Source organism: Artibeus jamaicensis, unplaced genomic scaffold (genome assembly GCF_021234435.1).
Source record: "Artibeus jamaicensis isolate MK-2021 breed Jamaican fruit bat unplaced genomic scaffold, CSHL_Jam_final scaffold_3151, whole genome shotgun sequence".
NCBI classification, from domain to species: Eukaryota; Metazoa; Chordata; class Mammalia; order Chiroptera; family Phyllostomidae; genus Artibeus; species Artibeus jamaicensis.
This window is the reverse complement of record NW_026522037.1, coordinates 3104750-3119195: the sequence shown is the minus strand read 5'-3', so window position 1 is coordinate 3119195 and position 14446 is coordinate 3104750. Positions and strand designations below refer to the sequence as shown.

The window sequence follows — 14446 nt, the reverse complement described above, 5'->3', positions numbered from 1 at the left end:
TATTCCTATCAGTGTTAAGTACACTCAGCATCATTAATTACAAATGTGCTCAGAGCACATTTATTACCTGAAAAACAGTGAGAGTATTCAAGTGCCGAGGTTTACTGATTTTAAATTCAATCTACAGTTTTGACGTTCTGAACCTATAATGATTTACATGAAAATAACGACACCCTTCTAATAAATGAACCAGGGTACCCGATCCCACTTAATTCAACGAGCTGATACAAGGTCACCCCTGATCAGAAGCTTTCGGTGATTCCTCCTCTCCACCTACCTTTAGGTCTCTGTGCACGATCCCCATGTTATGTATGTAAAACACACCTTCCACCAATTCTTGAAAAATCTTTGTTGCAACACTGGCCATAACATAAGGACCTGAAGTTAAAAAAAAAAAAAAGAAAAGTTTCATTTCTAATTTTTTTTGTTTTTACTAACATTTAAATGTTCAATGTTAACTGTAGAACTGTAGTTCTAAATACATTAACATCTGAGAACTACACAACATTCAGAGTTGTGTACACAACACGGAGTCCACACTCCAAAAACGGTTCAAACCCAGGAACTACCTGGGAGGGCCCCCCAACTAGGAAAGCTCCCAGCCCTCCCGGGACCCCGTCAGCAGAAAGAGACCTCCCGTTTCTCTCGGGGACCCTGAAGCAATTACTTAGTAAGCAATTCCCAGGCCCCAGGTGGCTGCATTTAATCATGTTTAAGTCCCCCTTCAACCCTTGCCATCCTGGGGTTTAATGCTAATAAACCCATTATCATGGCCTACTGTGGACTGAAGATCCTATTACCCATAATGGAGCAAGAAGAAAGATAAATTATGTTAGCCCAAGGGACGAGCTTCATCATCTGTGAGATTTGGAACTCATTCTCCAAAAAAGACTGATAAATGGAGTATATGGGACGAAAGGAAATGAGTGACTTTATTGGGTGACACAACAACCGAGCACATGAGTCCTGAGCGTGGAGAGGTTTGTCGGACTAACGCAAATAAAAATCAATGAAGAGAAAATCCTGAAGTTTCCAGCCAAGTGAGTTTAGAAATAGAGAAAGAACTCACCAGCTCTTCTGCACTTAGTCGTCCTAAACCATCACCCTGTCACTGACCTCCGAGCCCAAGAACACTGCATGCCCCCCCCCTTCTCCACCCTGAACGAGCCCACTCTGTGATCAATGGTTCGCACAGACTCACTCCCCTTTACGCCATCTGGCATACAACCCAGGGGCTCTGTGTGTGTGCACACACACATGTGTAAATGCAATGGTTCCACTATAAGAACCTCTGCTGTGACACCCTCACACTGAAGCAACCAACCTCCTGCCAGGGTAGAAGTACAGGGCGGACTTTTCCGTATGGTACATCTGTCACAACTAATGCGCCAATATTGATACAAGTCCACAGTTCATTTAGGTTTCCAGTTTCTACCCAGGACACCTCACTACATCCAGCTGGCACGTCTCCGGAGGCTGCCCTTGTCTGTGACAGTGTGTCCCGCCTTTCCTGTGTTTGATGACCTGGACAGTTTGAGAAGTCCTGGCCAGGTGTTCTGCAGCACGTGCCCCAGTTGGGATTTGCCCGGGGTTTTTCTCATGATCAGACGGGACTGTGGGTTTCGGGCAGAAAGACCAGAGATGCAGCGCCCTCTTGCGGTGCTTTACTGAGGGCACGCGCATTGACGTGACCCACCATTGCTGACGCCAGCCTTGGTGGCGGAGGCGGTGCATGCCGGCTCTCCCCACTGCAAGTCCTTTTGTATTGATGACATCTTTCTAAAAGTTCCCCACGGGATTCCAAAGCACAGCCCAGATGAGAATAACTGTTATATTTTTAAAATATTACTTGACAGTATTTCTTGAGGATGTACAACTGCAGGGGCAGGGGACGAAATCTGGTCCTCAAAGGACATGAACTTTTGACCACATGCCTCCCTATAAGAGTTTCTCTTTTTGCAAGACTGTCACACTTTCAGGTTAAAAAAAATAAAACAAGTGTTTATATTTTTCCTTAAAATTTTTTAAAAATTGTATTCGAAAGACCTTTTCTAACCAAAATCAAATACCCAAATTCTAGTGCATTACTGCTTAACTATCAACTACCTATGTATCTATCAGAGAAAATTAACTTCCAATTACTTATTTGTTCTTGAAAAAATGTTGAAATAAGCATAATTGTTTCTTTGGCTCAAAAAAAGTGATTTTTGTCCCCTAGGATTTATCCCCTAGCTAAAGCACCTGGAGGCAGAAGGCAGCAGACCCTCCCGTCTGGACTCCCCAGGCCCGCCCCTGCAGACCCACCGGTACTCACACGCAGCCTCGTCCACACACTCCCGGCCCCGCGTGTTCCTCTCCACTATCCAGTCCCACAGCGAGAGCTCGCACAGCTGCATCTGGATGTGCAGCATCAGGTGGTACTGCGCCTAGGGGGCGACACAACGTTGGCTCCCATCTCCGCACCACCAGGTGGTTCCTTCCGCCAAAACTCCCCTACTCTAGGCCAAGCACTGGCCTAAGTGGTGAGGACAGAGGACACAGACACAGGCCTGCCCAAGAGGCCCAAAGCCTAGTGAAGGAGATGGAGAAGGAAAGCAATGCTTAAGACTGTGCGTCGCAATCCAAGCGGGCAGGCGTCAAAAGGCAGAAAGTCCTCGGATGTGACTAAGGCACTGAAACTATTTGACCTGCTCACTACACGAACAGTCTCAACAGCTGGGATCAAGAGTCAAAAAACGGTAGTCTGCCACTCTGTGTAACCCCAAGGCACATACACACCTCGGCTGGCTTCACACTGTGCATAACGTCCAAGGAGAAGGTACGCAGAAAGGAAACCCACAGCTGCTCGCTGATTTAGGCATCAGGAAATTTTCCCAAGCTCATTATCAAGAAATAAGGCTATTCTGATTCAGAGTCCCTCAAACCCAACTCCTCTGTATTCATGTGAACCTGTTCAAAGTTCTACATTTCAAAAAACACACATGCAAACAGCCACAAATTCCTGAACAGGAGTTAGTGCTACGTATGCAAACAGTTTTGTAATCCGGTATGACCAGTGACGCACAGACCCTGTTCATCTTCAAGGCTCTTTTGATACTAATACTCAACACTGGGGAAGCACGTGTGAGTCTCACCAGCACGCCAGTGGAACCCTCAACAAGTCTCCTGAAAACTGGCCTGGTAATCCTCCCTGGACTCTCTCTCATAGCCACGTTCCAAAACATAGAAAATCCTTCAGCATAAACACATGTTCATAGCATGGTGCTAACATACAACAGAAACAGAGCATGCATGATGCTTTCCGCTCGAAGGTACATGGATGAGAATGTCTAGAGGAGGGAATGACCCAGAAGGGAATGAGTTAATGAAGTGAGGGAGGGAAGAGCAGACACAGGGGACACGGACAGAAGAGGCCAAACACAGGGCAGACGGGCTGGCACAGAGGAAGGGCGGCGTGCCAGGCAGGAAGCCTGCTGGGTGCAGGGGACACCGCATCTGACCACCGTCCTTTGCACAATTACTGTGGGTCAACATGAAACCGGTAGGTTCAGGGAAAGTAATCTACCTCTGCCTGTCCCATCAAGTTTAAGTTCTCTTCAGAAGACTCCTCAGCGGATGTGAAATTCCCTCCCAAGTTTGAACTGAGCCTAAGCGGCAGCTGGTTCCCAACAATCGATCCAGAAGACAGCTCAGCCAGGCCATTTTCTCGGAACTCAATGGACGATTCAAATTCACTGGTGTCCCTTGGGACCAAATTGGTGGTGTAGTTGGCCAGCTTGTTATTCTGATTTTCAGTGCCAGATTCTCCTAAGGATTTTTCTTTTCCTGGGTCGCCTTCAGCGAAGATAATGGATGAGCTGTTACTTTCATCATTTGTAACATCATATTGATCTCTGGAGGAAAAAAATACAGTAAAGATGATAATGAATGTAAAGAAAAAATCCAGAGTTAACTCAACTGTTCCTTCAGGTCTATATGAATCTTACTGTAAAACCTCTGGGGGAAGAAAGGTATCGAATCTCTCTAGCAGGCACATTTATTCAAAATACTGACAGGGACTATCTGAGGGGAGAAAATAATTTCATATTTTGTAAGGAAAATAAGCAAAGACAAGTATAAAACATCCCTGAGCTCCTAACAGCAAAACACAAAGGCAGCCCAGTGCAGGTGACAGGAGAACCTGTATGAAGTCCCTGTATGAAGTCCCAACCTGTATGAAGTCCACACCAGTCCACACACCTGTCATCCTCCCGCGTAGAGATCACTTTCAGAGATGGCAACTGTAAAGGAATTCTATCTGCTGAACAAAGACAAAAGCAAATCTTTAAGCATCCCAATTGTCTAATTTATAGTCAAAGGCAGAAAAATATACAAATAACACCAAGTGAAACTACCTGTCTAAAAATGTCATGACCTGCCCTGGCTGGTGCGGCTCGGTGGACTGAGTGCTGGCCTGTGAACCAAGGGTTCGATTCCCATGTGCCTGGGTTGTGGGCTGAGTCCCCCGTTGGGGATGCACAGGAGGCAACCACACACTGATGTTTCTCTCACTCTCTTCCTCCCTCCCTTTCCCTCTGCCTAGAAGTTCATTAATAAAATCTTTAAAGAAAAAATGTCATGACCTTTTACGAAGTACAATACAACCTTATTCAAATGACGGGCGCATTTGAGGAACTACAAAACGCCTGTCCCACTATAGGAGGGTCCGCAAACTCTGTGCAGGACCCGATCACGAGTGTTTCAGGTCTCTCCAGCCCTCAGAGACTCTGCCATAGCCACACGTCTCTGCTGCTGCAGCACAAAAGCAACCACTGACAGCACCCAAGAATGAGCCTGTGTTCTAGTAAACTACTTACTGACAATGAAATGTGGAATCTCATGTAATGCTCACAAAATACTGTTTGGTGCCTTTTATCATTTTTTAAAATGTAAAATGAAAAAAATCCTCAGCGTATGGGATGCACAAAAGCAGGGGCAGGCCAGATCTGGCCCCTGGGACGAGCTTTGCCAACCTTCAACCCCATGTAATCTGAAAGGGCTTACCTTGCTTTTGGGCCACGTGAACATGCTCTATCCACGCAGTGTGATAGCCCACAATGTTCGGGTGCTGCAGACCCGCCAGCACCTTGACCTCCCGTAGCACCTGGAGGAGGAGCACACTCAGATGGAGCGCGTGCCGGCCATCTGTAAATGCCCATGGCATCAAAGACCACGTGCTCCAGAGCAAGCAGTGGACGCCTCATGCATAAGCAACCTAAACTGTTACACCCACTAAACGTACACGTACACAGCACTGTACACTTTGCATACTTCATTTACAATCATCCTGCTATAAGCAAGTCCAGTCCACAAGGTAAATGAAACCACGCCGTCACCCCTGTTTCCAGGGCAGAAGACAGGAGTGGCTTAGAAGACAAAGTCGTTTGCCCAGGACCACACGACTCATCGGGGAGAAGACTGGGGCCTGAACTGAGCTCGTGTTTTTTCACAACAAGCTGTACTGTGCATGAATAATTTAGTTAAAAAGTTAGTTTCCCCAGCAACAGCCCCTGAAATGTGGTCAATCTGAAATGCCTATAAAAATAAAAATAAAGTCCATTTAAGTCCAATGAACTTTAGTTTGGATGTTTATGTTACTGTAACCCAATAAGCTGGCAATCCATCCCACCCAATATTTGCCAAATACGAACACACACACACACAGTCACTCTCTGTCTCACGTACACAAAACTCCTTCAAAAAAACTTGAATACTTGACGATTCAAAATAAATAAATTTTGAAAATCTTACCTTCATGCAATCTGTCTTAGTTGCACACTTAATCAGGATTTTTTTAATTGCATAATACTGTCCATCTAATTTATTCCTGACCTAAAAAGTAAAGGGGAAAAAAAGTATATAGTACCATTAAATTTCAACCGAATAAAGTACATTCTTTTAGGCTAAACTTAGATAACCCAAACTAGCCAGAGACATAGAATTAAGCTAAAGACATGCGTCCTCTTCACTGAGCTCAGGGAGGTCAGCGGGCTCAGCTAGAACAGAAGCTTTCCGAGGGCATCGCGAGACCAACTCCTAGAAGCTCCAAGTCTAGAGGACAAGAATATTGGCAAACGGGCTCTGTAAAGCCCAAAACACAGCAGCACAATTCTTTCAGTAATGCATCTTAAATAAAAATTAACTATAGAACAAAAACTCCAAGTTTCCAGAATCCACAGAAACCACCAACATGATTAGGGAAAAATGAAAACCTGCCCACTTCTCCATAAATAACCAATCTTAATGAAAAGTGTATATACTTTTTCCTTCGGCATTTCCATAGGAATTTTCCTTTGGGTACTTTAAATAGTGAAAACAACTTCTCAAAATGCATTTATTTAAAGCAGTAGGTCAAAGAAATATGTGGTGAACAACCTTGTACACTCTTCCATAGCCACCTTTCCCCAAGATGGCAAGCTCTTCGAATTCATTCAAGTACCGTGAAGTTTGTGCTTCAAAGGCTACTTCCCTTGATCTAAAAGTTAAACACAAACCATCAGTCCATGTTAAAGCATGAGGGCGTCAGAATGTTCTAGGGCCATTCATGTTCACCGTATTACTACTAACAAACCTGCTAGCCTCGGTTATCACTGAATTATGGTGATTTGGCAAGGATGAGCTAAAATGAAATTTTTCATTCTCTATGAAAAAAAAAAACACTGGCTAAGAAAATCAACAGGGTGATAAAGACAGCAAGGAGGGCCCGGCTGATGTGGCTCAGTGGTATGAGTGCCAGCCAGCCTGCGAACCAAAGAGCTGCAGGTTCGATTCCCAGTCAGGACACATGCCTGGATTGTGAGCCAGGTCCCCAGTAGGGGGCACATGAGAGACAACCACACACTGATGTTTCTCTCCCTCTTTCTCCCTTCCCTCCCTCCGTCTAAAAATAAATAAATAAAATCTTTTTAAAAAGATAGCAAGGGGTCATTAATCTAATTTTAAGTATTTTACCAGTAATTAGTATTCAATGACTAACAGGCAGAAGTTGATTAGCAGAGCTCAGTAATCCAGTTACTTAAATTTCTGAATGATCCAGATAAGTTACAGACTTTAAAGTAGAATTTCCAAAATATAGCCAGAATTCAATGATTTTCCCGACAGAGACTGGTTATCATTACTCCGAATTATGGGTGGGGCTTATGGAATCCACAGTGAATGAGGGGAACAAAGGTTCGAAAAGGAGGAAAACTTTTTAAAAGCAAAAAACAAAAACAACAAAATTTTTTTAAAGAAGGGAAATGCACCCTGGCTGGTGTGGCTCACTGGACTGAGCACTGGCCTGGGAACCAAAGGGTCACCAGTTTGATTCCCAGTCAGGCCAGATGCCTGGGTTTCGGGTCAGATCCCCACTTGGGGAGGTGTGAGAGGCAACCAGTCGATGTATCCCTCACACATCAGTGTTTCTCTCCCTCTCTTCCCATTTCTCTAAAAATAAATAAAATTATTTTAAAAAAAGAAGGCAATGAGAAGTAAAGCAAATCTGGGAACAGTAATTAATTGCTGAGAACCAAGTTTTTACTTTTCATAAACTATAACCAAAGATAATATTTTTTTAACCCAAGACTAATTTCTGATTAGTTTAGGATTAAACCTTAATCCTGACTTCTTTGGGGTAGTTTAATCTTTAAATAATCATAAAAGTATTCAATACATACCTGATCTTGTGGATATGAGAATTATCATCACAGGGATCCTAAAATTTAAAAAATAAAACTACTTTTAAAAGCATTTCAAAAATTTCATGAAATAGGGAAATCTATCAAAATTCAATGCCATACTGATAGTCCCAAATGCATACACAATACTAAAAAAACAAAAAGCACTCAATGGCTTTTTCAACATTACCTAAAAGTTTACAATCGAAACTATTTCTCTCTTAACTAGAAGATCACTGCTAAAAATGCTATATTCTTGCTTTCTACCGACAAAGCAGAGAATGTACCAAGGAGTACACCCATCAGTAAGTAATGGCGATTTTACCTTCAAACTATATACAGAACTTGACCGCGTCTCCCATGGCCACCGCCCACTCCAAGCCACCACCAACTCTTATAACCTGTGTGAGTGCACCTGTCCCCCAGCTTCTGCCCTTGGCCCCCCTCAGTCTAGTCTCAACACAGAGCTGGTTGACCCCATTAAAATGTTAAGTCAGGTGATGTCACGCCTGGGCTCAAAATCTTGCACTGCTGCCTCTTTTTACTGAGTGCAAACCCATTACAATGGTGTCGGGAGCCGACTCCACCACCCCTCTCGCCCCCCAACCCCCATGCTCCCCTTGCCGACTCCAGCCACAAGGCTGCTTGTCAGCTCCCCACACGCCTCGCACGCTGCTCCCTGGGGATGTACTGTGCCTCCCAAGCACTGTCCCTCCAGTCTGCACGGCTCCTCCTCCGCCCTCAGCTCCTGGCTGAGTCGCAGCGAGGCCCTCCCTGGCCCCTGTGGTACAGTCCACACATTTGCCAAGGCCCTTCCTGCTTTATGTTTCCCTTTAACCCTTATCACCATCCAGCCCCCCATTTATTTTCACATATTTTTACTACCCCATTGTTTAGCACCCCCTCTTCACAACGAAAGCTCCATGTGGGCAGGTATTCTAGTTTGTTTACTGCGGGTACAAGAGCGCCTACCCCACAGGAGTCACTCATAAACACTTGTTAAATAAACAGATCAAAGTCAGCATTTCTATAGACCTGTATTATAATCAGGATTTCCTATCCTCTGCAAGCAAAGCGTTGTATGCCTGCGTTGCACTCAGCGTGCCCGTATTGGTGCTCACCTGCCGGACCCTCTCCCTAGCGGATCTCATTAAATGAGTGATGGCCCTGTTGTGATGGAGTCTCAGCGAGCTGAACTCATCGCTGCAGGTGAAAGAGGACAGCAGCCCCATTTTGATGAAGGTCTGACAGAGTACTGGAAAAAGAATACAGAAAAACGATTAGGCCATCAATAAAATGGCAATTTTAGACAGTACAGAGTTCAGAGAGGAGTAACAGCGTTTGTAAGAAAAGGCCACATTTGTACACACGTGACCGACCACTTGGGGGCTGGTTCCGTGCAACTGAAGGAACAAGTGGTGCTCTCACTGGTCAGGAGCACATCTAACTCCTCCTCTGATGCTGGACAGTCACTTGTTTACCACTCCTGGTTGGGCAGTAAAGTTCTAAGGCCCATCTTTCAAAAAGGCAAGGAAAACGTGATCACAGCAGTCTTCTGACACGCAAACATATTACATTCTGCAGACAGACGCTGTAAGAACAGAAACAGTAAGAACAGAGGCAGGAGTAGAAACAACTGACTAGCACTGACAACAGAAGTGAATATTAATGACTGTTTTCTACTATGGAAAACCTTTAACCGACGCAGAAAAAGCACATATGCGATGTATGTGCAGACCAACTACCGGGGAAAAGTCAAGTCTGAAGTCATGACACGGGGCTTCCCCGAAGTTTCTACACCAGCATTGGCCTTTGCCCACTCACGGTGTCCAGATCCACAGAGGCTGCCTTCCTGTACAGCAGACTCCGCATTTACTTACCGACTAACTGAATCACACCAAAAACACTCAAAAAGACCTCGTTTAAAAGTTCAGTCACTTAAATAGGAAAATCAGCAAGATTTGCAGGTTTGCTTTCATTAGGAGCAAGAATACTATATTAAAATCATTATAACCTGCTTTTCTATACAGTGAGCCCAAATAATAATTCCAAGCTACCAAGGCTTCGAAACCTACGGAACACCCCCTTCTGCATGACCCACCCCCATCACATACATTATGCACTGTACAACATAACATTCACCATTTTCATGTGCCATAATTGTCAAAATGAAAATCTACCTTTAGCAAAACATTACATTCTAAGATCACTCAAAGCTATCTATGAGTCTGAGAATTTCCAGCACCAAACAAGACTTGAAAAGATGTTTTTGGTAAGAAAGATCCTTAGAATCTGTCTGGAGCTACTGAAGAGGCTGCACTGGTCTCAGTCAACGAACAAATCTGCTCACTCTATGCTTATATTTCCCAGACCAGTAATTACGGCAGGATTAAAATAACCACCACCAACAACTGCGGTAGAATCAGAAACCTACTTGGTCTTTGTCTCTGGATTCTGGTGCACACCTCCTAAAACTGTTGTAATTCCCGAGTGTTCAGGGTGCTGGGAGCAGCAACTTTTCTAATATTTGGTCTTTACCAGGTTCTGACGCAAGAGCTCCCAAGACCAAGACCCTCGAACCCTCCGGAGTGGTGAGTGTCTTTCTCATGCCGAGGAGGTCACTGGGTCCCCTAGAGAGCTTCAAGGTGGGTGCGGGTCACCACAAAGTCCAAGCCATGATTAGAAGCTTAGAACGTTCGGTTCCAGCCCCCATTCCCCGGACAGGGAATTCATAACTGATCATGCCAACATGATGCAGCCTCAGAAAAATCCCTAACACACAGGGTTCAGAGCTTCTCGGTAAACACATCCACGTGCCAGGAGAACCGTGCACCCAACCCCACAGGGACAGAAGCCCCTGTACCTGGGACCCTCCCAGACCTCACCCTCTGTGCCTCTTTAGCTGGCTGTTCGCCTGTACCTATTCTCACGCCCTTTAGTACGTAATAAACCTGTCAACGTAAGTGTCTCCCTGAGTACTACCACCATTAGAGCAACTTACCAAAACTGGGGGGTGGGGGTGGGCACCCCAATTTATATCCCAGTTGGACCGGGTAACTATGAGTAACCTAAGGGCCCCGAGGACCCACTACTTGCAACTGGCATCTGAAATAAGAGCAGCATCGTGGGACTGAGCCCTTAACCTCTGGTACCTGACACTAATTTCATACAGACAGCCTTGAAATTGAATTGAATCCTAGCTGGTGTTAGAGAACTGGTTGGTGCAGGAGAAAAAAAATCACATTTGTGTGTAGAAGAAAATAGTTTCCTAATCAACAATGCAAAATACTGCCGCTCTGGTGCTGAGGTCAGTAACTGGTTCAGCCCGCTCCCTCTCAGGTTTGCCGGGCCCGGGTGTGTTACCCTCGTCCTTCTCTCTCCGGGCTGAAGGGCCCTTCTTTTGCTTGCGCTACTTGTCCCGAGCCTACGCAGCCCAGCTGGCTCATTTCTACCTCTGTAACTTTCTCTTATAATTGAAAAATAAAGTAAAATAAAAAAGAACAGGTTCAGAATGAGTATCTGTGATTTTCATTTACCTGCTCATTGACTACACCATAAGAGATCTTTACAAATCATACGAAATATCAGGTTATAGATACAAAAGGACTATCTTTTATTTAACTAAATATTCACAATTTTATGGTTATTAGAGTTTTAGGGCCCCAGTAATTATATTCCTAAGGAACTACTCAAAGTAAAATAAAATGATTTTAGGAAATTAAACTATTACTACTTCTTTCAAATGTTTATATACCCACTGCTTCTCAGACCCACAGCATTAAATAGTATTACAAGTTTAAAACTTGTAAGAACTCTTACAAGTTTTAGTTAGCAAGATGAATTTATTCTGCCCTGGCCGGTGTGGCTCAGTGGACTGAACATCAGACTGAGAATCAAAGGGCTGCAGGTTCAATTCCCAGTCCGGGCACATGCCTGGGTTGTGAGCCAGGTCCCCAGTAGTGGGTATAAGAGAGGCAACCATACACTGATGTTTCTCTCCCTCTCTTCCTCCCTTCCCATTTCTCTAAACATAAATAAATAAACCTTTAACACAAAGAGATGAGTGCACTCTTACTGACATTGAAACACCTGTCTTGAACGGTGCGGGTTTGGTTCGTGCACGTGGCTCAAGTGCTCCAGCAGAGACACAAGCAAGAGCTGGTTGGCAACCGCAAAAGGGAAGGTCGGCTGCTGCTGGGGTCCCTTCAGCACCTGGAGCTCGGCTGGAACATCAGACTCTACAAGTCAAAAAAGGAAGTAATCGTCACACATGGTACCCATATCTCAGAATGACAAAATAGGACATTCTTTTTTTTTAATTATATTTTAATTGTTGTTCAAGTACAGTTTTCTGTGTTATACTGCCATCCCAGCCTGCCCACCCAGCCCTCCCCAGCTCCCTCCCATTTGCACAGCCCCCTAGTTTTTGTCCATGTGTCCTTTATACTTGTTCCTGTACAAAATAGTACATTCTCATTAATGAAACAAACTATTTCAATTTAAAGAAAGAAAAAACAAAACAGTAGTTAAGCTGAGTGGAGTTAATCAAGACAGACTTTCCAGGGTTGAGTTTTGACTTGAATTTTGGAAGTTGGAAGACTAGCAGAAAGATGCCATTGGGGGAAGGGAGAAAGGTTTGTTTGGTAGTAATGATGAGCACAGAGGTAGAGATTAATTAATTAATTAATTAATTAATTGAGTATTCAAGCAAACAGGCATTCAAGCTTATAAGGAACTTGTAAGCAGGCTGACTGGACGAACTCCCAGGTCCCCTGTCCTCTTTCCACTACGCAAGACCAACCAGACCGACGAGTGTGTGCTCAAAGTCAATAAATTCTCACCTACTGTTTATTTAATACGCTATTAAACAGGTCAAAAATACAATGAAGGAAACTGTCTCAGGACTGTGAACAAGTGGCCTGGAAGGAGGCGTGCAACAGCCAACAAGAAGTTAGGATGAGTTAGTAAAGAAGGTTGAATTACGGGAACATGGAGAGAAGACCTGGACTGGCCGGGATTTGAAATGCTAGGAATGGAAGCAGGGAGGTGTCAATCAAGAGCAGAAACTGGCAAGAGGACTTGTTAGAGGAAAGATGAGACACTTCAAATTCTCCATAGCTATTGATCCAACTCAATAGGAAATGCCCCGCAGAAACAAGGACCATGTCCTACACCTGCTAAACTTGTCCCCATTTCAAATATTCTATTCCACTCTCCTCTGTGAACTACCAGAAGTCCTGGGAAAGCCCCAGTTTTCAAATCCAGATTTCATTCACAAATTTCTTCTCTTACCTCTATATATGTGGCCAAAAACAGACCTGCATAACATATGCAGGTGTATTGTTCACTTTAAATAAATACTTCTCTGAGTCTCAGAAAGAAAAAGAATGAAAAATGTGGCCATGCACAAACTTCTCTGTGTAAAGGCATCTTAAAGTTAAAATATAAATCACAAATTCAGATACAGCACCTGTATCTGTATTCCACAGGACTTCTTCACAGAAGAAGAAAAGGTTAATAAAATTTCAGAGCCCTCTGGTGTAGCTCAGTGGATTGAGCGCGGGCCTGTGAAGCAAAGGGCTACCTGTTCGATTCCCAATCAGGGCACATGCCTGGGTTGCAGGCCAGTTCCCAGCAGGGGATGCACGAGAGACAACCATACGTTTTTTCTCTCCTACTCTTTCTCCTTCCCTTCCCCTCTCTAAAAATAAATGTAAAAAATATTTTTTTAAATTTCAGAGCCCTTACAAGCTACTAAAAAATTAAGCAAATTAAAATTTCAAATAGCTTCAACATAACTAGTAACTAATGACATACACATTAAAATAATTTCGGTACAGGCTCTGCCATCAGATTGGCACCTATTAAAAGTCGGGGTACCTGGTATTGTTCTGGGCATAAAAAAGCAGACCAAAAAATAGTAGACATTTTCAAACCCAAAGGGGTAAAAAAGTGTTTGCAACCTTTGGCAAAACATCCTAAAACTTAAATGTGCAAAACCCTGACCAAGCACTCTACTTCTGGAAAAACATACCAAGGAAATAACTTCACAAAGCACATCAGATATACACAAGGTCTGTCCAGAACAAGTCCAGCCATTGTTAATATAATGAGAACGGTTGGTGTGACATGGATGTAACTGGACAGCCGAGGAGAGTGGACTTGAATGCACATGCGTGAACAATGACGACTTCACCGTACTAGGCAGTGGGGGCGGCAGACACCAATGAGTGACCCTGTGTACTGTGTTATCTCATTCAAAATGACTGAGCAAGTAGAGCAATGAATCTGTAATAAACTTTGCAGAAGCTTGAACATCCCTCCACAGAAACTATCTGGATGATTCAGAAGGCCACAGTTCTGGACAACTGGGGATCGGCACCTTCATCACGACAACACACCTGCTCATGCATCATGTCTCATGCAGTTTGTTGGTGAAACATCAAATCACCCAGGTGACTCAGCCCCACTACAGCCCAGATTTGGTGCCCTGTGACTTCTGCCTCTTCCCAAAACTAAAATCACCTTTGAAAGGGAAGAGATTTCAGACTGTCAGTGATATTTTACGGAGTAGATGAGGGTGGCTAGGAGAACTGTGTGAAGTCCCGAGGTGCCTGATTTAAAGGATACTGAGGTGTCACTGTCCTTTAATAAATGTCTCTATTTTTCATATTACATAGCTGGATACTTCTTTCTGGACAGACCATACATATACACACACACAATGTTTGGCATTAACACTTTAGACTATT

At 44.1% G+C, this 14446-nt stretch overlaps 1 protein-coding gene across 2 annotated transcripts in view; it reads right to left on the bottom strand.

Moving 5' to 3' along the window:
- EIF2AK1 (eukaryotic translation initiation factor 2 alpha kinase 1) overlaps window positions 1-14446 on the bottom strand; it is a 30658-nt gene that overhangs the window by 11788 nt on the left and 4424 nt on the right. Inside the window, exons 2-11 of one of the 2 annotated variants that reach the window (XM_037134809.2) lie at window positions 11774-11932; window positions 8816-8949; window positions 7695-7732; window positions 6415-6514; window positions 5791-5871; window positions 5044-5143; window positions 4240-4300; window positions 3566-3893; window positions 2315-2426; window positions 278-378 (exon numbers count right to left, since the gene is read on the bottom strand). In XM_037134809.2, coding sequence (XP_036990704.2) covers window positions 278-378; window positions 2315-2426; window positions 3566-3893; window positions 4240-4300; window positions 5044-5143; window positions 5791-5871; window positions 6415-6514; window positions 7695-7732; window positions 8816-8949; window positions 11774-11932 — 1214 coding nt within the window. The remainder of the gene's footprint in view (window positions 1-277; window positions 379-2314; window positions 2427-3565; window positions 3894-4239; window positions 4301-5043; window positions 5144-5790; window positions 5872-6414; window positions 6515-7694; window positions 7733-8815; window positions 8950-11773; window positions 11933-14446) is intronic. The other variant, XM_037134810.2, reaches the window with a different exon arrangement.